The sequence below is a fragment of the Bos javanicus genome, chromosome 11 (genome assembly GCF_032452875.1).
Source record: "Bos javanicus breed banteng chromosome 11, ARS-OSU_banteng_1.0, whole genome shotgun sequence".
Classification (NCBI taxonomy): domain Eukaryota; kingdom Metazoa; phylum Chordata; class Mammalia; order Artiodactyla; family Bovidae; genus Bos; species Bos javanicus.
Window position 1 is genome coordinate 61,714,247 of NC_083878.1, and position 25,210 is coordinate 61,739,456.

General features: G+C 39.5%; 1 protein-coding gene across 5 annotated transcripts in view; it reads right to left on the minus strand.

Moving 5' to 3' along the window:
• WDPCP (WD repeat containing planar cell polarity effector) overlaps window positions 1-25,210 on the minus strand; it is a 297,960-nt gene that overhangs the window by 112,974 nt on the left and 159,776 nt on the right. For all 5 annotated transcript variants that reach the window (XM_061432772.1, XM_061432769.1, XM_061432770.1 and 2 more), the window contains exon 10: window positions 15,097-15,706. In XM_061432772.1, the coding sequence (XP_061288756.1) occupies window positions 15,097-15,706 (610 nt within the window). The remainder of the gene's footprint in view (window positions 1-15,096; window positions 15,707-25,210) is intronic.

Here is a 25,210-nt window from a genome sequence, read left to right on the forward strand (position 1 = left end):
GTCCAGGAAGCACAGAGAGTCCCAGGCAGGAAAAACCCAAGGAGGAACTCACCAAGACACACAGTAATTAAAACTGACAAAGATTAAAGACAAAGATAAAATATTAAAAGCAATAAGGGAAGAATGACAAATAACATACAACGTAACTCCCATCAGGCTAACAGCTGATTTCTCAACAGAAATTCTACAAGCCAGAAGGGAATGCATGATATACATAAAGTGATGAAAGGGAAGAAGCTACAACCAAGAATACTCTACTCAGTAAGACTCTCATTCAGATTTGATGGAGAAATCAAAAGCTTTACAGACAAGCAAAAGTTAAGAGAATTCACCACCACCAAACCAGCTTTACAACAAATGCTAAAGGAACTTCTGTAGGCAGGAAACACAAGACAAGGGAAAGACCTACAGAAAATAAATCCAAAACAATTAAGAAAATGGTAATAAAATCATATATACTGATAATTACCTTAAATGTACATGGATTAAATGCACCAACCAAAAAACATAGGCTACCTGGGTGTATGGAAGCATGTGCATGTAAGCACTTCCACTTATCACATCACTCTGCTTGATGCCCCCAAACTGTATGTAATGATTTTATATTGTTTAGGTTAATCATGTTCCCATTAGGGCTTGCAGCTATAACTATCTTTTATTTTTTGTCTGGCTATTGACTGTGAAAACTGATAAACATGTTTTACTATTGTGATTATATAACTATTACTTACTTAATACCATAGTATCATGATTGGTCCACAGAAAAATGAAAGAACTCTATTATCACCAAAACTACAGTTTAATAGAAAAACCTGTAGTCACTTTTTAAAATCCAGATGCATATCAGAATTACCTTGGAGTTTTTTGAAAAATACAAATGCCTAGGTATTGCTTTTTTTTCCTCCAGAGCTCCAGATACTTTTCTAATGATCAGCCATATTCAAAAACAACTGAACTATATGAAGATCTTTTACTTTTATCTAGTTTGTTTCACTTTTTCTATTTCATATTCAGTGCTCTGATTTAATTTACTTTAGGTTTTTCAATTACTCCATCTCTTTTTAAAAATATGTATAATATATATATTTTAGAAAACTTACAAATTTTTGCCTAACTAAAAAATTTATGACATTTTGATTACACTTGTTTGACTTAGTATGAATAGAATGCTAGATTTCTAAGTAAAAAAAAAAATAGATATGCAACAAGCAACTAAAGTGTACTGTATACCACAGGTAACTACAGCCAGTATCTTATAATAACCTATAATGGAAAATAGTTTCAAAAATTACATATGTGTATGTGTTTAACCGAATCACCTTACTCTGCACCTGAAACACGGCAGGTCAACTATACTTCAATAAAATATATATATTTAAAAAAAAAGAATACTGGAATGAGAAAGAATCCCTTCTCCAGGGGATCTTCCCAACCCATGGATCGAACCTAGGTCTCCTACATTCCAGGCAGATTCTTTACCATTTAAGCCACCAGGGAAGCCCAATAACATCATACATACACTATATTAAATGCTGACCACCTAAGACTGGAAACAAAGCAAAGATATCTTCTGTTTTCATTTCTACTTAATATTGTACCATCCTAGATAGTAAAACAGAGAAGAAAACAAAAGGCCTGCAGGTAGGATAAGAATATATGAAACTTGTTTTTAATTGTAGTTGTCATAATCATCTATGTAGAAAATCCTAAGTAATCTATAATAAAAAGTCACTCCAACTAATGAGTTTAATAGGATTGCAGGATACATGTTCTATATTTTCAAATTTTATTTTTATAAAATCCCAATGAACAATTAAAACTTGTAATTAAAAATACTATTTACAATAGCATCCAAAAACATGAACAAACTATTTACAAGATCTTGTACATTTTAAAATATAAAACACTGCTGGGAGAAATTAAAGGCCTGGATAAATGGAGAGATATATTGTGTTCATAAATTGGGAGATTCAATATTGTTAGGTCTTCCCTGTAGCTCAAACAGTAAAGAATCTGCCTGCAATGCAGGAGACCTGGGTTCAATCCCTGGGTCGGGAAGATCCTCTGGAGAAGGGAATGGCAATCCATTCCAGTATTCTTGCCTGGAGAATCCCGTGGACAGAGGAGCCTGGTGGGCTACAGTCCATGGGAGGGCAAAGAGTCGGACATGACTGAGCAACACTACAATATTGTTAAATTGTCATTCTATCCAAAACTGATCTATAGATTCAACATAATCTCAATCAAAATTCCATTAGGTGTTTTTATAGAAACTGACAAGTTAGTTTGAAAACATATAGAAATTCAAAACATGTAGAGTAACCAAAACAATTTTGAAAAGAACAAAGTTGGAGGACTAATGGTACCTGGCTTCAAGACTTACTGTTAAACCACCATAATGAAGACAGTGTGGTACTCAAGTATGGACATATAGATCAATGGACAAGAACAGAGTCTTTTTATAGATACACACACACATATGGTCAAAGGAGTTCAATGGTGAAAGTATAGTCTTTCCAACAGCTGCTTCTGGAACAACTGAATATTCATATTAAAAATTAATTTCAACTCATATCTCACACCATATACAAAGATATAACTTGAGTTAGTCAATAAACCTAATTGTAGGAGCTAAAATAATAAAATTTCTAGAAGAAAAAAGGGTCAAAGACTATTTTGATAAGACAAACAATACAAGTCATAAATTAAAACAAATCTAATAGTTGGCTTTCATCAAAACTAAAAACTTCTGCACCTAAAATCTAGTTAAAAAAAAAATGAAAAGGTAAATTATAGGATGAAAGAAAATATTCACAATACTAGTATCCAAGAAAGAACTTGTGTTCAGAATATATAAAAACTTATGATTCAATAAAAAACAATCCAGTTCAACTGGGGCAGAAGATTTGAAGATATATATATGGCAATAAGCACATAAAAGATGAACAACTCCAAGGTTCATCAGGGAAATGCCAACTAACACCAACTACACCTACTACAATGGCTAAAATTAAAAATAGCAATAATGCCAAGTTTAGTGAAGATGTGGAATAACTGGAACTCCAAACTATTTTCCTCTTAAATTAAACTTAGCGTAGTACTCAGTTCCAAGGTTCTTCCCAAAAGAAATCAGAATGCACCTCCATACAAAGACTAGTACATGAAAGAACAGATCATTTTCAATGAAACTGGCTAAAATTGGAAACAACTAAACTGCCTGTCAACATGTGAAGATAGATTGTGATATCTCTATATAATAGAATACTACTCAATAATGTAAATGAAAATTTACAGATATACACACCAATATGGAAAATTCACTAAGATTAATACTGAGTGAAAGTAGCCAGATACAAACAAGTACCAATTTATTAGTCTACTTCTATGAAATTCTAGAAAAAGCTGATCTAACTTGTAATAATAGACAACAGATCAATGTGCTTTAGCTTTGAGGGAGGCAGGGACTGACTGCAAAGGGGTTCGAGAGAATTTTGAGGGTGATGGAAATGTTTTACATCTTGATTATGGTGGTAATCACATTGTTGTTCAGTCTCTAAGTGGTGTTCAGCTCTTTGCGACCCCATGGACTGAAGCATTTCAGGCTTCCCTGTACTTCACTATCTCCTGGAGTTTGCTGAAACTCATGTTCATTGAGTCGGTGATGCCATCTAACCATCTCATCCTCTGTTGCCCTCTTCTGCTCTCAGTCTTTTCCAGTGAGTCATATCTTTGCATCAGGTGGCCAAAGTATTGAGGCTTCAGCTTCAGCATCAGTCCTTCTACTGAATATTCAGGGTTGATTACCTTTAGGACTGACTGGTTTTATCTCCTTATTGTCCAAGGGACTCTAGAGTCTTCTGCAGCACCACAGTTTGAAAGCATCAGTTCTTCAGTGTTCAGCCTTCTTTATGGTCCAACTCTCACATCTGTACATGACTACTGGAAAAACCAGAGCTTTGGATATATGGACCTATATGACTATATGGACCTATATAACTATAGGTCCATAAAGACTATATGACTATGAGTTTTAAGACAGCTTTTTAACTCTCCTCTTTCAACATCATCAAGAGGCTCTTTAGTTCCTCTTCAGTTTGTGCCACTAGAGCGGTGTGTGCATGCTAAGTCACTTCAGACCTGTCCAACTTTGTGTGACCCAATGGCCTGCAGCCTGCCAGGTTCCTCTGTCCATGGGATTCTCCAGGCAAGAATATTTGACTGGGTTTCCATACCTGCCCCCAGGGGATCATCCCAATCCAGGGACTGAACTCACATCTCCTATGCCTCCTTCATTGGTAGGCAGGTTCTTTATAACCAGCTCCATCTGGGAAGCTCCATTAGAGTGGTATCATCTGCATATATGACATTGCTTATATTTCTCCCAGCAATCTTGATTCCAGCTTCTGATTCATCCAGCCTGACATTTTGCATGATGTACTCTGCATAGAAGTTAAATAAGAAGGGTGACAATATTCAGCCTTGAGATACTCCTTTCCCAATTTTTAAACAGTCCATTGTTCCATATTTGTTTCTAACTGCTGCTTCTTGACCTGCAAACAGGTTTCTCAGGAGGCAGGTAAGGTGGTCTGGGATTCTCATCTCTTTAAAAATTTTCTACAGTTTGTTGTGATCAACACTCAAAGACTTCAGTGTAGTCAATGAAGCAGAAGTAGATATTTTTCTGGAATTCCCTTGCTTTTTCTATGACATAGTGGATGTTAACAATTTGAGCTCTGGTTCCTTTGCCTTTCCTAAAACCAGCTATACATCTGAAAGTTTTCAGTTTACGAACTGCTGAAGCCTAGCTTGAAGGATTTTGAGCATAATCTTGGTAGCATGTGAAATTAGTGAACTGTACGGTAGTTTGAGCATTCTTTGGCATTGCCTTTCTTTGGGATTGGAATGAAAACTGGCCTTTTCCAGTCCTGTGGCCACAGCTAACTTTTCTAAATTTGCTAGCATACTGACTGCAGCAATTTAACAGCATCATCTTTTAGGATTTGAAGTAACTCAGCTCGAATTCCATCACCTCCACTAGCTTTCTTTGTAGTAATGCTTCCTAAGGCCTACTTAACTTCACATTCCAAGATGTCTGGCTCTAGGTGAGTGACCACAACGTTGTGGTTATCTGGGTCATTAAGATCTTTTTTGTATAGTTCTTCTGTATATTCTTGGCACCTCTTCTTAATATCTTCTTCTCTTAGGTCCTTGCCGTTTTCTTTCACTCTGCCCATGTTTGCATGGAATATTCCCTCAGTATCTCCAATTTTCTTGAAGAGATCTCTAGTCTTTGCTATTCTATTGTTTTCCTCTATTTCTTTGCTTTATTCACTTAAGAAGGCTTTCTTATCTCTCATTGCTATTCTTTGAAACTTTGCATTCAAATGGGTATATCTTTCCCTTTTCTCCTTTGCCTTTCACTTCTCCTGTTTTATCAGCTATTTGTAAGTCCTCCTCAGACAATCACTTTGCCTTCTTGCATTTCTTTTTTATTAGGATGGTTTTGGTCACTGCCACCATACAATGTTACAAACCTCCGTCTGCAGTTCCTGAGGCACTCTATCAGACCTAATCCCTTGAAATGTATTCGCCACCTCTGCTGTATAACCCTAAGGGATTTGTCTTAGGTCATACCTGAATAGTCTTGTGGTTTTCCCTGCTTTCCTCAATTTAAGCCTGAATTTTGTGGTAAGGAACTGATGATCTGAGCCACAGTCAGCTCGAGGTTGTGTTTTGCCTACTCTATAGAGCTTCTCCATCTTCGACTGCAAAGAATATATCAGTGTGATTTCTGTTTTGACCATCTGATGATGTGTAAAGTTTCTCGGGTTGCTGAAGAGGGTGTTTGCTATGACCACTTCATTCTCTTGGCAAACTCTGTTAGTCTTTGTGCTGCTTCATTTTGTACTCCAAGGCCAAACTTGCTTGTTCCTCCAGGTCTCTCTTGAGTTCCTACTTTTGCACTCCAATCCCCCACGCCGAAAAGGACATCTTTCTTTCTTTTTTTTTTGGTATTCATTCTAGAAGCTCTTGTAGGTCTTCATAGAAATCGTTCAGCTTCAGCTTCTTCGGCATTACTGGTTGGGGCACAGACTTGGATTGCTGTGATACTGTATGGTTTGCCTTGGAAACGAACCAAGATCATTCTGTCATTTTTGAGGCTGCACCCAAGTATTGCATTTCAGACTCTTTTGTTGACTGTGAGGGTTACTTTATTTCTTCTAAGGGATTCTTGCCTATACCAGTAGACATAATGGTTATCTGAATTATATTCACCCATTCCTGTTCCATTTCAGTTTCCCAAGATGTTGATGTTCGCTCTTGCCATCTCCTGCTTGACCATGTCCAATTTACCTTGATTCACAGACTACTGGTTTTTCCAGTAGTCGTGTATGGATGTGAGAGTTGGACTATAAAGAAAGCTGCATGCCAAAGAATTGATGCTTTTGAACTGTGGTGTTGGAGAAGACTCTTGAGAGTCCCTTGGACTACAAGATCAAACCAGTCCATGCTAAAGGTAATCAGTCCTGAATATTCACTGGAAGGACTGATGCTGAAGCTGAAACTCCAATACTTTGGCCACCTGATGTGAAGAACTGACTTCTTAGAAAAGACCCTGATGCTGGGAAAGATTGAAGGCGGGAGGAGAAGGGGACAACTGAGGATGAGATGGTTGGATGGCATCACCGACTCGATGGACATGGGTTTGAGTAAGCTCCGGGAGTTGGTGATGGACAGGGAAGCCTGGCGTGCTGCAGTCCATGGGGTCTTAAAGAGTCAGATACGACTGAGTGACTGAAGTGAACTGAATAATCATTAGTAACTGAAGATGATAATCTTTAAATGCCAATTTAAAATAAATTGGTATGTAGTCTATGTCACAAATATTTGTACTTTTTTCCCCTAGTACATGGGGCTGAAGACCAGACTTCTCAGGTGGCAGGTCAGGTGGTTTGGTATTCCCATCTCTTAAGAATTTTCCACAGTTTGTTGTGATCCATATAGTCAAAGGCTTTGGTGTAGTCAATAAAGCAGATGTTTTTCTGGAACTCTTGCTTTTCAGTGATCCAACGGATGTTGGCAATTTGATCTCTGGTTCCTCTGCCTTTTCTAAATCCAGGTTGAACATCTGGAAGTTCTCAGTTCATGTACTGTTGAAGCCTAGCTTGGAGAATTTTGAGTATTACTTTGCTAGCATGTGAGATGAGTGCAATTGTGTGGTAGTTTGAATATTCTTTGGCATTGCCAGAATCTCTTCTCAATGGAAGAGACTGACTGTGGGGAAAACTTGGTCTTGCACTGGTGGGCAGGGAAATGCTCAGGAAATTTTTAATCCAATTTTCTACTGATGGGTGGGGCTGTGTCCTCACCGCAGCCCCCCACAACCCCATTAGTTGTTTGGCCTGAGGTGACCCTATCCTGAGACTACAGACTCTATGTTAGGGCTAAATGTGACCTCCAAACAGACTTTTGCCAACACGCCCCTCCCAGGACCGCACAGCAGGCCACCGCTGACACACACCTCTGCAGGAGACCCTGCATCACTCACAGGCAGGCCTGGCTCAGCCTCCTGTGGGGTCATTTCTCCTTGCTCCTTGTTCCTTTGGCACACAAATGCTTTGTGCCCTCCAACAGTCTCTGGTAATCATGAGGATATACATATTTCCCCAAATTCATTGATCTATACATTTTAAATAGGTATAATTTATTTGTAAATTACACTTGAAAAACATGATTTAAAAATCTGTCATCACTTTTGTATGAAGAAAGCAGAATGCTGTCTGGAACAGCAATCCATCTCAAATGACACGAGATCCAGTTTTAAGATGACTAGGCATCTAATAAAGTACCTGACATTTTCTTCCAGCAATAAGTTGCCACCAATTACCACTTTGGTAAAGTAAACTTTAAATAACTTATTAAAAATAACTCTTTTAAAGAACACATACTTCTTGTAAAAGTTCTCAGAGAAAAATCATACTACTTGCTGTTTAGATGAAGTGACAGACACATACGTAATATTGCCCATGATTTTCAAAATCCTATGAGAGGGAAGAAGTTAGCTTTAATTATTTAATATCACCACTCGGACATTTAACCTTTTCCTAACTTTGCAGGTGTTATAAGCACATTGTAGGAGCACTCTAAGTAGATGGAATGATCAACACACTATGGAAAGAGGAGTGTGAGAGTACATGCTGTGATTGGGAAGCTCCTAAGGCAGCAGAGCTGAGAGATGAAGCCTAGGAGACAGACAGGGCTTATTAACTACTGAAGGATTTCAAGCTGCAGAAAAGAGAAAACTGAAAGTGTCAGTCACTCAGTCATGTCCAGCTCTTTGTGACCCCATGGACTGTAGCCTACCAGGTTTCTGTGCCCATGGAATTCTCCAAGGAGAATACTGGAGTGGATAGCCGATCCCTTCTTCAGGGCATCTTCCTGACCCAGGGATCAAATCAGGGTCTCCTGCATTGCAGGCAGAATCTTTACCACCAGGGAAGCCAAATCTATGAACAGATGTGCACTCTGGTGGCACTTAAGGGGATTAATTGAGCGGTAGGTGGGGAAGATTGGAAGGTAGAGCATTACAGACAGAGGGCCACTGCTTGATCATGGTACAATAGGGAAGGTCTAGACTTAAGGTAATCACAGCAAGGCTGAATAGAATGAGATGTTTTAGGCAGTGATGTCTTTTTCATCATAGGGGACTGGAAGGCAAAAGCAGGAAGTCAAGAGACACCTGGAGTAACAGGCAAGTTTGGCCTTGGAATACAAAATGAAGCAGGGAAAAGGCTTCATTTTGCCAAGGTTTGCCTAAAGAACACACTGGTCATAGCAAATACCCTCTTCTAACAACACTACACATGGACATCACCAGATGATCAATATCAAACTCAGATTGATTACATTCTTTGTAGCCAAAGATGGAGAAACTCTATACAGTCAGCAAAAACAAGACTGGGAGCTGACTGTGGCTCAGATCATGAACTCCTTATTGCCAAATTCAGACTGAAATTGAAGAAAGTGGGGAAAATCTCTAGGCCATTCAGGTGTGACCTAAACCAAATCCCTTATGATTATACAGAGGAAGTGGCAAATAGATTCAAGGGATTTGAGCTGGTAGACAGAGTGCCTGAAGAACTAAGGCAGAGGGGTTCATAACACTGCACAGGAGGTGGTGATCAAAACCATAAGCAAGAAAAAGAAACACAAAAAAAGCAACATGGTTGTCTGAGGAAGCCTTACAAGCAGTGGGGAAAGGAGTGAAAGGCAAAAGGGAAAAGGAAAGATATACCCATCTGAATGCAGAGTTCCAAAGAATAGCAAGGAGAGATAAGAAAGCCTACAGAAGTGAACAGTGCAAAGAAATATAGGGAAAAAAATAGAATGGGAAAGACTAGAGACCTCTTTGAGAAAATTAGAGATACCAAGGGAACATTCCATGCAAAGATGGGCACAATAAAGGACAGAAATGGTATGGACCTAGCAGAAGCAGAAGATATTAAGAAGAGGTGACAAGAATATACAGAAAACTGTACAAATAAGGTCTTAATGACCCAGGTAACCATGATGGTGTGATCACTCACCTAGAGCCAGACATCCTGGAATGTGAAGTCAAGTAGGCCTTAGGAAGCATCACTACAAAAGAAAGCTAGTGGAGGTGATGGAATTCCAGTTGAGCTATTTCAAATTGTAAAAGATGATGCTGTTAAAATGCTGTACTCAATATGCTTGCAAATTTGGAAAAGTCAGCAGTGGCCACAGGACTGGAAAAGGTCATTTTTCATTCTAATCCCAAAGAACGGCAATGTAAAATAATGTTCAAACTACTGCACAACTGCACTCATTTCACATGCAATTAATGAAGGTGATGCTCAAAATCCTTCAAGGTGGATTTCAACAGTATGTGAACTGAGAACTTTCAGATGTACAAGCTGGATTTGGCACCAGAGATCAAATTGTCAACATCTACTAGATCAGAAAAAAAAAGCAAGAGAATTCAAGAAAAACATCTACTTTTGCTTTATTGACTATACTAAAGTCTTTGACTGTGTGGATCACAACAAACTGTGGAAGATCCTTAAAGAAATAGGAATACCAGGCCACCTTACCTGACTCCTGAGAAATCTGTATGCAGGTCAAGAAGCAGCACTTAGAACCAGACATGGAACAACAAACTGGCTCAAAATTGGGAAAGGAGTACGTCAAGGCTGTATACTGTCACCTTGCTTATTTAACTTATATACAGAGTACATCATGAGAAATGCTGGGCTGGATTAAGCTCAAGCAGGGATCAAGATTGCCAGGAGAAATATCAATAACCTCAGATAATCAGATGATACCACCCTTATGGCAGAAAGCTAAGATGAACTAAGGAGCCTCTTGATGAAAGTGAAAAAGGAGAGTGAAAAAGCTGGCTTAAAACTCAACATTCAAAAAACTAAGATCATGGCATCCAATTCCATCACTTCATGGCAAATAGATGGGGAAACCACTGAAAGAGTGACTCCATTTTGGGCTCCAAAATCACTGTGGACAGTGGCTACAGCTATGAAATTAAAAGACACCTGCTCTTTGGAAGAAAATCTATGACAAAGCTAGATGTTGTGTTAAAAAGCAGAGACATCACTTCGTGGTCAAAGGTCCATATAGTCAAAGCTATGGTTTTCCCAGTAGTCACATATGGATGTGAGAGCTGGACCATAAAGAAGGTTGAGCACCAAAGAATTGATGCTTTTGAACTGTGGTGCTGGAAAGACTCTTGAGAGTCCCTTGGACAACCAGGAGATCAAATAAGTCAATCCTAAAAGAAATCAACCAAGAATATGCACTAGAAGGACTGATGCTGGAGCTCCAATACTCTGGCCACATGATGTGAAGATCCAACTCATTGGAAAAGACCCTGACGCTGGGAAAGATTGAGGGCAGGAGGATAAGGAGGCAATAGAGGACGAGATGGTTAGATGACATCATCGACTCAATGGACATGAGTTTGAGCAAACTCCAGGAGATAGTAAAGGACAGGGAAGCCTGGTATGCTGCAGTTCATGGGGTCAAAAGAGTCAGACACAACTGAGTGACTGAACAAAACCTCAGAAATCAGAACTGATGGCATTTAATTGCTGACTGGATATGGCGTTAGGAATGAGGGAGGATTCTAGGATGATTTCTAACTTGCAATTCTGTCCATCTAAATAACTATAATATCCCTTAAACTGGAATATATAGGAGGAGAAGCAGGGAGAAAGATGACAACTTCAAGTCTGCACATAATAAATCTGAGGCAATTGTGCAGACTCAGTGGGGAGGTTTCCTATAGGCCAGGTTAACGTGGGGGTGGAGAGCAGTGGCCTGGGCTGAAGTCAGAGACAGGATACCAAAATAAAAAATAAACTCTTTGTCTGATGCATGAGACAGGGTTCTCAGGGCTGGTGCACTGGGATGACCCTGAGGGATGGGATGGGGAGGGAGGTAGGAGGGGGTTCAGGATGGGGAACACATGTACACCCATGGCTGATTCATGTCAATGTATGGCAAAAACCACTACAATATTGTAAAGTAATTAGCCTCCAATTAAAATAAAAAAATAAAAAATAATTTAAAAAAATAAAGAAACTCTCATTTTGCATAAAATGGGAGGGGAGCTAAAGATGGAACCTTGGAGAGCCTGAATATTTTCATGAAGAGGCAGAAGAAGAGCATAAAAAAGTGCCAAAAAGTTGCATCGAGAGTCACAGAAGGCAAGAACAATGAGACTTTGATGGTAATGTGGTCAGGAGCCATCAAATGTTGAAAAGTCATCAAGTAACTAAAGAGAAATATGTGTATCAAGTAGGAAGTCACTGGTGACCTTTCCAAGAGCAGCTCCAGAACACTGAAGAAAAGAGCCAGAAGGTGGTGCTATGAGGAGGAATGGGGGCGAAGAAGCAGAGAAATTCAGTGTTCATTATTCTATTAAGAGCTTGACTGTGAAAGGATGGTGAATATTTGATTAATAGCAGAGGAGAAACAATTTTAAGGAATAGATGTATGTATGTTGCTTTGTTTCATGGTGGCTTGGGCCCGAGCCTGCTGATGTAGCAAGATTCATGGGGAGAGTGGGGAAGGTGACAGAGTAAAAGTGTCAAGGGGAATGCTGAGGGATCCAGCGTGGAACTAGTCTTAGGTAAGAGAAAGGTTCCTATCTCACTGAATTGAAACCAAAAAGATTTATGTACATGGAGGTAAGTGGTTGGGTAGGTGGTGAGGAGCAGATAAAGTTAATGAAAAACCTATTAAAAGGGGAGATTCTCTGTTGAAAGGGCAAGAAGCTGATCACATGAGTTTAAAGAGAGCAGTGAAAGTTGGAAAAGGTGATGATGAGTATCAAAAAGCTTTTATATCTAAGAAATACAACTAGGAACTCCTGTTTTTAAAATTAATCCCAGTTTAAATATATGGAAATATGAATAATGATTGTTAGGTAAAGAAATTCTGATTACACACTGCCTCTACCTTGAAGGATGACACGTCGTGCTCCCTCCTGAGGAAGACATGTTAGTTTTTCACATTCTTATAGAAACAGTGGTGATGGCCTTTTAACCTCCAGTGGCATTCGTGTGATAATTATAAGCATTTAGAATGGAAGCTCTAGTCTTCAACATTACACTAACTGACCTATTCTAAGAGTCAGACTCCAAAAATTTTGGCATGCTGGCAGCAGCCACTGACACGTTTACATATGACAGCATTCTATTTTAAACTATGATCTATCTCAGCTTCTTAAATTGTACGCTACACCTTTCATGTCAAATTTTCCAAAGGCTTGCATAACAAGCATATGAAAAACATCTCATAAATGCTCCCTAGTGGGGAAACTGCACATGAAACTACCTGTTTATATATGCAGTAACTTGAATTATACATGAAAATTCCACATGGATGCCCAGAATCAGCACTGTGTTAATTCAAGAAGTATATTAAAATTTCTGGATGTATTTAGTAGCAGATCCTAAGAAAAATCTGTTCTTTAAACAGGGTTTTCTTTAAAAAAAAAAAAAAGAAAAAGATCTGTTAGCTGGAATATACTGTTTCAAGGAATCTACTCTTCCTAGGAAAAATAATATATAATAAACACTAATCTTATAATACATTTTCAAAAATCCTGGGAAACTCCATGTTTTGTTCTTTTAAAGACCCTGGAAGACTGTAAAATTTCCCTATTCTATAAATCTTGTAAGTCATATTGAAAATAAAATTTAAATGATAAATGTCAGTTGCAGAAGTTATCACCTTTTCATTTGAATGCTTGACTTCTATTGGATAATTCTCTTCCAAGAGACTTACTTGGGAAAAAGAGGTGACAGCCAACTCATTGCCTAATTGATTTAGGAACAGTGCCCAGGGAGATAGTCCAATTAAGTTTACAAGCTGGCAATTAGCAGGAAGCCCTCTAAATCCCTACACTGAGAGCCTGTTTACTTTAGTAAGAAGGCAAATGTGCTAGAGATAGGAAGAGAAAGCTGTGCTTTTTGCAAAGCTGTTGTGAGTAGGCCCACAAGGGAGGGCTGAAGAAAAGCTAGGTGTATGTTAGTAGACTGCCTTCTTGTTTGACAGGTAACTGGGATATACAGAGAGGGAGAGAGTTTCAACAGATATGCAAAACATCTAACATCCACTTTAATAAGTGTTGTGCGTGGAGACATACCACTATTAAACGTGTAGTTGGGCAAAGCAGAACTGGATTATCTCATAATAAATGAGATTCCAAACATATTTTTCTTGGGTAATACTAATGTTATGAATGGATTTAGACTCTTTTTTTTTTTCATGTGAAAAGAACATAGCTCTCACTTATATCCCTAATAGCTTTCAAGTTAAGTCATTTTCATTAGACTTATTTCATTCATTCTATTTCAGAGGCAAGTAGATCCATTAAAAACAACAAGTAAACTGACAGTTATTTAACAAACACTACAAAGTTTTTAAAAACTTAAATTTGTGCCACAGAGCCAAATCCTGTAAGGGGTTTTGAAATGTATCTACTTTTCTATGTTTTCAGGTTGCAATCGGTTCAGTTCAGTTCAGTCACTCAGTCGTGTCCAACTCTTTGCAACCCCATGAATCGCAGCACGCCAGGCCTCCCTGTCCATCACCAACTCCCAGAGTTCACTCAGACTCACGTCCATTGAGTTGGTGATGCCATCCAGCCATCTCATCCTCTGTCATCCCCGTCTCCTCCTGCCCCCAATCCCTCCCAGCATCAGGGTCTTTTCCAATGAGTCAACTCTTCGCATGAGGTGGCCAAAGTACTGGAGTTTCAGCTTTAGCATCAGTCCTTCCAATGAATACCCAGGACTGATCTCCTTTAGGATGGACAATAATGTGCACTAATTGAAATATGCTTTTTTAAACCTAAGAAAGTTCCTCTCAAGAATGTTAAATTATCAAAACTGCCTAAAAAGTGTCATATATTTTAGGACATACCTGGTAATGCAAACCTATAGAAGGCAAATAAAATTCTGCTTTAAAGCTTCCTGGTTGAAATAGTATACATTAATACATAATTTTCCTAATATTGAAATAATTTTTTGAATATTTTTATCTAGAAGAAAAACATAAAGTTACACAAATATCTTTAGCAAATTCTAACCAAGCATTTTCCTTCCTCTTCTTTTAAAACACTTGTTTTACACATTTTCAATCTGGAAAGAAATGAACACTTATCTAAAATAACTTAATAGAAAAAGTATTATATCCCTACACACAGAATTTTACAAGGGACATAGTAAGTACTTTTAAAATATTCTCATATGTACTATTTCTTAAGGAATTTTTTTAGTAGACAGTTTATTTTGGAAAGCACCATATATGGACAGCTCAGGCTTTTTATTCATGTGATGGAAAATTAATGCAATTTCAAAATTTTTCAATATATAATGGACCTTGACATTTTAGAAAATCATCCACAAAACTTCCTTAAGAAAACTACATGAAATGTAAGCATACTGATGGGATGAGGAACAAAAAAAATCTACATTCCAGGAATAGTTTTACTGTCTTAATTGTACTATCATCATAAAAAAATTTATTTACTCACCAACTTCCTTGACTTACCAAGTTTAAACAGAAGTACACCCAATGGTCCTCTGTCAAACCTGAGGAAGAGGAGATTACAGATGTCCCCACTTTCAGGCTTCTTAGAAATAAACTGAGGCGCTATCCACTGCATTTGAACAAGACTGCTGGAAACATCAAAGAATTTTTTGAATTGTAGAGTCTCCCTAGGTGAGTTGTCTTCAGCCAAAAGCTGGATGTTAATAGGAGAAAGAGCCATATCAAATATTTGCAGCTCCCCTTGGTTATTGCCGACTAGCAGAATGGCCCCACTGGGGTGGCAGCTTATTAAGGAAGGCAGAAGTTCAGCCCGAGCTAAGAGAGTCACTCTACGGTGAGTTTCATAAAGAATTACTGAAGAATCTTCACAGCCCAGGATCAGTTTGTCTTCAGCAGCATTCCTGCAACAACTAATGGCCTTTGACTTAAGTGGTATTCTGGTGACTGATACACACTGGATTTTGTTCCGAACACATTCATAGACGCAGCTGTCAGCCATGGGCTCTTTGTCTACACTGATGGAGCACTCCACTGTCAACACTCGATTAGGATGTTTGGTGTCAAAGCGAACATCCAGTGGATCCCATTCTGTGCGTACAGAACTCAGAACCTGTAAGAAATATAGCAAGTATGTTCAGATAGACTGGTTTTTCTTCAGCTGTCACACATAGCACTGCATATTAACCTAGAATCCTACTGAATACAGTCAACTACCACCTTAAATATCAGCAACATATTAGCAGGTATGTCTATATCTCATATAGAACATATATAAACGTGTGTGTGTGTGTGCATGCGCTCAGTCATGTCTGACTATAGCCTGCCAGGCCCCTCTGTCCATGGGATTTCCCAGGCAAGAGTATCAGAATGGGTTGCCGTTTCTTTCTCCAGAGGATCTTCTTGACCCAGGGATGGATCTCCTGTCTCCTGAGTCTCCTGCATAGGCAGGTGGACTGTTTACCACTGAGCTACCTGGGAAGCCCATATATAAATATATATAGCACATACTCAGCACAGCTGCAGAAATTAAATTATAAAAATTTAACTTAAGCATTTTGTTTTAGAAAGTCTGTAAGTAACATAAAGACAAATATTTCCTACAATATACAGAAACTAACAGAGTGGGCTTTTAGTAAAATAATATGGCTAGCAGATTACCTAAAGACATCAGAAGCATGATTTTTAAAGGATGAATAAAGGATTTTAACAATTCAGTTCATCTCCTTCCAACCCACTACCCCTGCTGATTCTAAAATTACTGGTAAATTATTTACCAGAAATATATTCCTAATTAGTAGAGTAAGAAATCAAAAACCAAAATGGTCCATTTTCAAGAACATCTAGCTTTGAGTGACAGCTTGCTGATGTAGTAGCCAATAGCTGATAGCCATAACGAATACAAAACTAGAAAGTCTGGGCAAACAAAGGGACGGTGAGATGCCTAGGATTTTCGTGTGGGTTCATCCTACTGGTGAATTCAAAACCTACAAACTGGAATAGGTACACAGAAAAGGAGGAAATAAGACGTGGAGGGGTGGTGGGAGGAGATCATAAAGAGGGAGGGAACAAACCTAGGTGACATCCAGGAAGATTGTTTACCCCTTGGTACTCAGCCGAAGAGGAACGGGGGGGAGGGACTTGCATTCTAGGGATAAGATGCTCCCTGTAATGACTCTGGGTGTGCCTGCCCATCAGACACCAGATCTTGCAAGACCATCATTAAAGCCTCACTTCCATTCTTTGGGTTTGGGCTGGTGAGCATGTTTCTCACAAGCAGGGCAGGGTAAGCAAAGAAAAAAGCTTTAGAACTCTGTTAACATTCCTGTAGAAACATTTGTTGTTGGTGTTGTTTAGTTGCTAAGTCATGTCAGACTCTTTGGCAACCCCATGGGCTGTAGCCCACCAGGCTCCTCTGTCCATGGGATTTCCTAGGAGTGGGCTGTCATTTCCTTCTCCAGGGGATCTTCCTGACACAGGGATTGAACTTGTGTCTCCTGCACTGGCAGGCAGATTCTTCTACCACTGATTTTATTGTCAGAAAATATATGAAGGGTTGTTAAGTAGGTCAGTGATCAACAGAAAAAAATAAGAAGGTAATGTACTACTAGTTTTAAAATTAAAAGAAGACCTGGTGAGTAATATGACTTATAATACTAGTGAGGCAAAATTTGAAAAGCATTTCTAGTGTGTAAAGGAAAGGCAACAAGAATAAAGGAATAAAGCAGGCCATTCACCTTATTCATATGTAAATGTGGGAGGCCAAAAATCTGGAGAATGGTAACTGAGATCATTTCTAACACTGCTGAAAACCTCAAAATTAGATTTAGAAACATTACAAAGCACATGTCTACAAGAGACAGAATTTCACAGAACTCTGCATGTGTGTTTGTGCACTCGCAGAAGTTCAAAATCTGACGAAATCCAACCATTAAGGTCAGTATCTGAGTTAATAGTATTATACCAAGGTCATGTTCCAGGATGTAACAATGTACTGCAGTAATGTGCATTACTGGGGCAAACAAGGGAAACTAGACAAACTAGGGGGAAAAGTACAGGAAGGGAATATGCTTTTAGCCATTTTGGCAATTATTTTAGCAGTTTCTTGAGAGTCGAATTATTTCATTTTTTTTTTTTAAGAGCACACAGCTTTGTTACATAGTGCTGACTTGGGGATGGAATGGGGGTTCATGTGAATTTTTTAAAAATCCATCCTAAACATTATTAACAAACTAATCTTCCTAAACTAAATGTTCTTGCTGTCATTCCCTTGTTCGAACTTTTTAACTGTTACCCAATTTTGCTTTCCTGGTGGCTCAGATGGTAAAGAATCTGCCTGCAATGTGGGAGACTCGGGTTTGATCCCTACGTTGGGAAGATCCCCTGGAGAGGAGAATGGCAACCCACCCCAGTACTCTTGCCTGGAGAATCCCATGGACGGAGGAGCCTGGCAGGCTACAGTCCATGGGGTCGCAAAGAGTGGAACATGACTGAGCAACTAGCACAAATACAACTAATGAATTAAAGTTTTATTCCCCTGCCTGGTATGTAAAACCATATAGGATCCATATCCAACTCTTTCCCTCCCTCACACTCACTTTCCTACTCTCACTTTTCTTTTTTGTCTAATAAATGCTTGAGTATGAGCTATATACTCAAGCACATACATACAGGCACAGGTCCTGGCACTGGTGGGGATACAGCAGTGAGGTCCTCATCCTCAGAGAACATACACTCCAATGGCTGAAGATAAGGTTAACAAATCACAAGCAAACATACGGAGTATGTTAGTGACTCTATATGTGTACCTCCTAAGTACTCGGAAGAATGGGAAGGGGAGGCAAAAGAAGTCAGGACAGGCTTCTCTCATAAAGTTGACCTGAAAGAAGTGAAGAAGTGAAGCCATGCAGTTACCTGGAGAAGAGGGCTCCAGGCAGAGGAAGCAAACATGCCAAGGCAGCACTCTCAGCCTGAAGAAGAAACGATGGCAGAGCAACATGGCCACAGAAAATGGAGCAAGGAAGAACAGTGGGAATTGGAGGCGGCAGAAGATTGTGAAGTAGCTTGTAGGCCCTTACAGGGACTTTGGTTTTCCCCCTAAACAAGATGAGAAGCCATAAGCAAAGGAGGAACGTGATCTGCCTTGCAAACCCCAGCATTATCTCCCGCAGTGTCCTCTCAGTACTGTATTCTGAGGTCAAACTAAAGCTGCATTTTCTCAGCTCTGAAATCTGTTAAACAGGGAGGCCATTCAGCTGATGAATCCCTAATGCCATCCTGGCTTATGAAAGCAAACCAAAACCTAAACCTATAAATGCCTCAATGTTACAAAATCAAAATACCAAGGATAACCAATTACAATAGCCAATTAAGCTTTAAACTATAGCCAATCAAATAATTTCCTTTCTCTGCTTCTGTACTTTCTTTCTCAATTTTTCCCCTGTCTCATATTAGTAGAGTCTTCCTAACCACTTTCAGTTTGGCACTTGCTCAAACTCTGAAAAATTTCAGTATGCCTCAGTTTACCTTTCAATAACTTCTCTTATATCCTTTACCTGAAATCCACACTCTTCACCCACAAAGGCTCAGTCTGTCTTATATGTCCCAAGGCGTAAGTCCATTATAACTCCCTTCTTCTCCTCCATTCCTAATCCCAGATACTTCTAAAAAGCTAGCCAAGGTCAGATGGAATATCAAATTCTGATTTTAAAAAAAGCAATACTTTATATTTATCTGTTGAAGTATAGTTGATTAACAATATTATATACTGATGCAATATTTTTATAGATTGTACCCCATTGAAAGTTATTGTAAAACAATAGCTGTATTTCCATCTCTTAATGTGCTACCTCTATGTTGCCCCCACTCCATCTCTCTCTCTCTCCATTAGTAACCACTAGTTTGTTCCCTATATCTGTAAGTCTGCTTCAGTTTTGTAATATTAATTTGTTTTATTTACTAGATTTCACATGTAAGTCTTAATATAGAGTATTTGTCTTTTTCTGACTTATCCCACTCTCTCAATCTTGAAGCAATCACTTGTTCCATACAGGGTTTTAACTGTTGCTTCTTGACCCACATACAGGTTTAAGATTGAGAAAGGAGTGTGACAGTGCTGTCTGCTGTCACCCTGTCTGTTTAACCTATATGCTGAGCACATCATGAGAAACGCTGGGCTGGATGAGTTATAAGCTGAGCTCAAGATAGGCAGAAGAAACATCAACAACCTCAGATATGTGAATGCTACCACTCTAATGGGAGAAAATGAAGAGGAACTAAAGAGCCTCTTGATGAGGATGAAGGAGGAGAGTGAAAAAGCTGGCTTAAGACTAAATATTAAAAAACTAACATCATGGCATCTAGCCCCACTACTGCATGGCAGATAGAAGGGGAAATGGTGCAAGTACTGACATATTTTGTCTTCTTGACTCCAAAATCACTATGGACAGTAACTGCAGCCATGAAATCACAGACGACTACCTGTTGGCAGGAAAGCAATGACAAACCTAGACAGAGACATCACTCTGCCAACAAAGGTCCATATAGTCAAGGCCATGGTCTTCCCCATTTCATTATAAGGGACTGGAATGCAAAAGTAGGAAGTCAAGAAACACCTGGAATAACAGGTAAATTTGGCCTTGGAATATAGAATGAAGCAGTAAAAGGCTAACAGAGTTTTGCCAAGAGAACACATTGGTCATAACAAACACCCTATTCCAACAACACAAGAGAATACTCTACAGATGGACATTACCAGATGGCCAACACTGAAATCAGATTGATTATATTCTTTGCAGCGAAAGATGGAGAAATTCTATACAGTCAGCAAAAACAAGACTGGGAGCTGACTGTGGCTCAGATCATGAACTCCTTATTGCCAAATTCAGACTGAAATTGAAGAAAGTAGGGAAAACCACTAGACCATTCAGGTATGACTTTAATGAAATACCTTATTATAGAGTGGAGATGAGAAACAGATTTAAGGGACTAGATCTGATAGACTGCCTGATGAACTATGGAGGGAGGTTCATGACACTGTACAGGAGACAGGGATCAAGACCATCCCCAAAAAAAGAAATGCAAAAAAAGCAAAATGGCTGTCTGAGGACCCCTTACAAAGAGCTGTGAAAAGAAGAGAAGCCAAAAGCAAAGGAGAAAAGGAACGATATACTCATTTGAATGCAGAGTTCCAAAGAATAGCAAGGAGAGATAAGAAAGCCTTCCTCAGTGATCAGTGCAAAGAAATAGAGGAAAACAATAGAATGGGAAAGACTAGATCTCTTCAAGAAAATAAGAGATGTCAAGGGAACATGTCATGTAAAGATGGGCACAATAAAGAACAGAAATAGTATAGACCGAATAGAAGCCGAAGATATTAAGATATTAAGAGGTGGCAAGAATACACAGAAGAAATGTACAAAAAAGATCTTCATGAACCAGATAATCACGATGGTGTGATTACTCACCAAGAGCCAGACATACTGGAATGTGAAGTCAAGTGGGCCTCCGGAAGCATCACTACATACAAAGCTAGTGGAGGTGGTGGAATTCCAGTTAAGCTATTTCAGATTGTGAAAGATGATGCTGTGAAAGTGCTGCACTCAATATGCCAGCAAATTTGGAAAACTCAGCAGTGGCCACAGGACTGGAAAAAGTCATTGTTCATTCCAATCCCAAAGAAAGGCAATGCCAAAGAATGCTCAAACTACTGCCCAATTGCATTCATCTCACATGCTAGTCAAGTAATGCTCAAAATTCTCCAAGCCAGGCTTCAGCAATATATGAACCGCAAACTTCCAGATGTTCAAGCTGGTTTTAGAAAAGGCAGAGGAACCAGAGATCAAATTGCCAACATCCGCTGGATCATCGAAAAAGTAAGAGGGTTCCAGTAAAACATCTATTTCTGCTTTATTGACTATGCCAAAGCCTTTGACTGTGTGGATCACAATAAACTGTGGAAAATTCTTCAAGAGATGGGAATACCAGACCACCTGACCTGCCTCTTGAGAAACCTATATGCAGGTCAGGAAGCAACAGTTAGAACTGGACATGGAACAACAGACTGGTTCCAAATAGGAAAAGGAGGACGTCAAGGCTGTATATTGTCACCCTGCTTATTTAACTTATGTGCAGAGTAAATCATGAGAAATGCTGGGCTAGATAAAGCACAAGCTGGAATCAAGACTGCTGAGAGATGTATCAATAACCTTAGATACGCAGATGACACCACCCTTATGGCAGAAAGTGAAGAGGAACTAAAAAGCCTCTTGATGGAAGTGAAAGAGGAGAGTAAAAAGGTTGGCTTTAAGCTCAACATTCAGAAAACAAAGATCATGGCATCCGGTCCCATCACTTCATGGGAAATAGATGGGGAAACAGTGACAGACTTTATTTTTGGGGCTCCACAATCACTGCAGATGGTGACTGCAGCTATGAAATTAAAAGACGCTTACTCCTTGGAAGGAAAGTTATGACCAACCTAGACAGCATATTAAAAAGTAGAGACATTACTTTGTCAACAAAGATCCATCTAGTCAAGGCTATGGTTTTTCCAGTATTCATGTATGGAAGTGAGAGTTGGACTATAAAGAAAGCTGAGTGCCAAAGAATTGATGTTTTGGAACTGTGGTGTTGGAGAAGACTCTTGAGAGTCCAAGGGACTGCAAGGAGATCCAACCAGTCCATGCTTAAGGAAATCAGTCCTGAATATTCATTGGAAGGACTGATGTTGAAGGTAAAACTCCAATACTTTGGCCACCTGATGCAAAGAACTGACTCATTTGAGAAGACCCTGATGCTGGGAAAGATTGAAGGTGGGAGGAGAAGGGGATGACAGAGGATGAGATGGTTGGATAGCATCACCGACCAAATGGACATGAGTCTGGGTAAATCCAGGAGTTGGTGATGGACAGGGAGGTCTGGCATGCTGCAGTCTATGGCATCACGAAGAGTCGGACACGACTGAGCAACTGAACTGAACTGAACTGAACTGATGGTCTTCCCAATGGTTACATACCCTTGTGAGAACTGGACCATAAAGAAGGCAGAACGCCAAAGAATTGATGCCTGATGCCTTTAAACTGTGGTGTTGAAGAAGATTCCTGAAAATCCCTTGGATAGCAAGGAGATCAAACCAGTCAGTTTTAAGGGAGATCAACCCTGAATATTCAATGGAAAGACTAATGCTGAAGCTGAAGCTCCAGTATTTTGGTCATCTGATGCAAACAGATGACTCATTGGAAAAGTCCCTCTAGCTGGAAAAGATTGAGGGCAGGAGGAGAAGAGGATGTCAAAGGATGAGATGGCTGGACGGCATCACCGATGCAATGAACATGAACTGGGGCAAACTCCAGGAGATGGTGAGGGAGAGGGAGGCCTGGGCTGCTGCAGTCCATGGGGTCACAAAGAGTCAGACACAACTGGGGGACCAAACAACAACCCTATTCTCTAGATCTGTATACATTGTTGCAAGTGCTTTCATTCCTTTTTCTGGCTGAATAACACTCCATCAGTCATATATATATGTATATACACACACATATGTGTGTGTGTGTGTGTGTGTATGTATATAATACACACAACATGTCTTCCATTCATCTGTTGATAGACATTTAGGTTGCTTCCATGTCTTGGCTATTGTAAACAGTGGGGCTATGAACACTCAGGTATATGTATCTTTTCTAATTAGTTTTCTCAGGATATATGCACTGGCGTGGGATATCAGGATCATGAGGTAACTCTACTTATAGCTTTCTGAGAGACTCACATACTGTTTTCCATAGTGGTTGTACCAACTTATATTCCCACCAACAGTGTAGAGTTCCTTTTTCTTCACACCCTCTCTAGCATGTATTATTTGTAGACTTTTTAATGATGGGCATTCTGACTGGTGTGAGGTCATAACTCATTGTAGTTTTGATTTGCATTCCTCTAATAATTAGTGGACGGAGGTTCGTGACACTGTACAGGAGACAGGGATCAAGACCATCCCCATGGAAATGAAATGCAAAACAGCAAAATGGCTGTCTGGGGAGGCCATACAAATAGCTGTGAAAAGAAGAAAAGCAAAAAGCAAAGGAAAAAAGGAAAGATATAAGAATCTGAATGCAGAGTTCCAAAGAATAGCAAGAAGAGATAAGAAAGCCTTCCTCAGCAATCTATGCAAATAAACAGAGGAAAACAACAGAATGGGAAAGAGTAGAGATCTCTTCAAGAAAATTAGAGATACCACGGGAACATTTCATGCAAAGATGGACTCGATAAAGGACAGAAATGGTATGGACCCAACAGAAGCACAAGATATTAAGAAGAGGTGGCAGGAATACACAGAAGAACTGTACAAAAAAGATCTTTACAACCAAGATAATCACAATGGTGTGATTACTCTCCTACAGCCTGACATCCTGGAATGTGAAGTCAAGTGGGCCTTAGAAAGCATCACTACAAACAAAGCTAGTGGAGGTGATGGAATTCCAGGTGAGCTATTCCAAATCCTGAATGATGATGCTGTGAAAGTGCTTCACTCAATATGCCAGCAAATTTGGAAAACTCAGCAGTGGCCACAGGACTGGAAAAGGTCAGTTTTCATTCCAATTCCAAAGAAAGGCAATGCCAAAGAATGCTCAAACTACTGCACAATTGCAGTCATCTCACACGCTGGTGAAGTAATGCTCAAAATTCTCCAAGCCAGGCTTCAGCAATATGTGAACCGTGAACTTCCTGATGTTCAAGCTGGTTTTAGAAAAGGCAGAGGAACCAGAGATCAAATTGCCAACATCCGCTGGATCATCGAAAAAGCAAGAGGGTTCCAGTAAAACATCTATTTCTGCTTTACTGACTATGCCAAAGCCTTTGACTGTGTGGATCACAATAAACTGTGGAAAATTCTGAAAGAGATGGGAATACCAGACCACCTGACCTGCCTCTTGAGAAACCTATATGCAGGTCAGGAAGCAACAGTTAGAACTGGACATGGAACAACAGACTGGTTCCAAATAGGAAAAGGAGGATGTCAAGGCTGTATATTGTCACCCTGATTATTTAACTTTTGTGCAGAGTACATCATGAGAAATGCTGGACTGGAAGAAGCACAAGCTGGAATCAAGATTGCCGGGAGAAATATCAATAACCTCAGATACGCAGATGACACCACCCTATGGCAGAAAGTGAAGAGGAACTCAAAAGCCTCTTGATGAAAGTGAAATTTGGCTTAAAGCTCAACATTCAGAAAATGAAGATCATGGCGTCTGGTCCCGTCACTTCATGGGAAATAGATGGGGAAACAGTGGAAACAGTGTCAGACTTTATTTTGGGGGGCTCCAAAATCACTGCAGATGGTGACTGCAGCCATGAAATTAAAAGACGCTTACTCCTTGGAAGAAAATTTATGACCAACCTAGATAGCATATTCAAAAGCAGAGACGTTACTTTGCCAACAAAGGTCCATCTAGTCAAGGCTATGGTTTTTCTTGTGTTCATGTATGGATGTGAGAGTTGGACTGTGAAGAAAGCTGAGCGCCTAAGACTTGATGCTTTTGAACTGTGGTGTTGGAGAAGACTCTTGAGAGTCCCTTCGACTGCAAGGAGATCCAACCAGTCCATTCTGAAGGAGATCAGC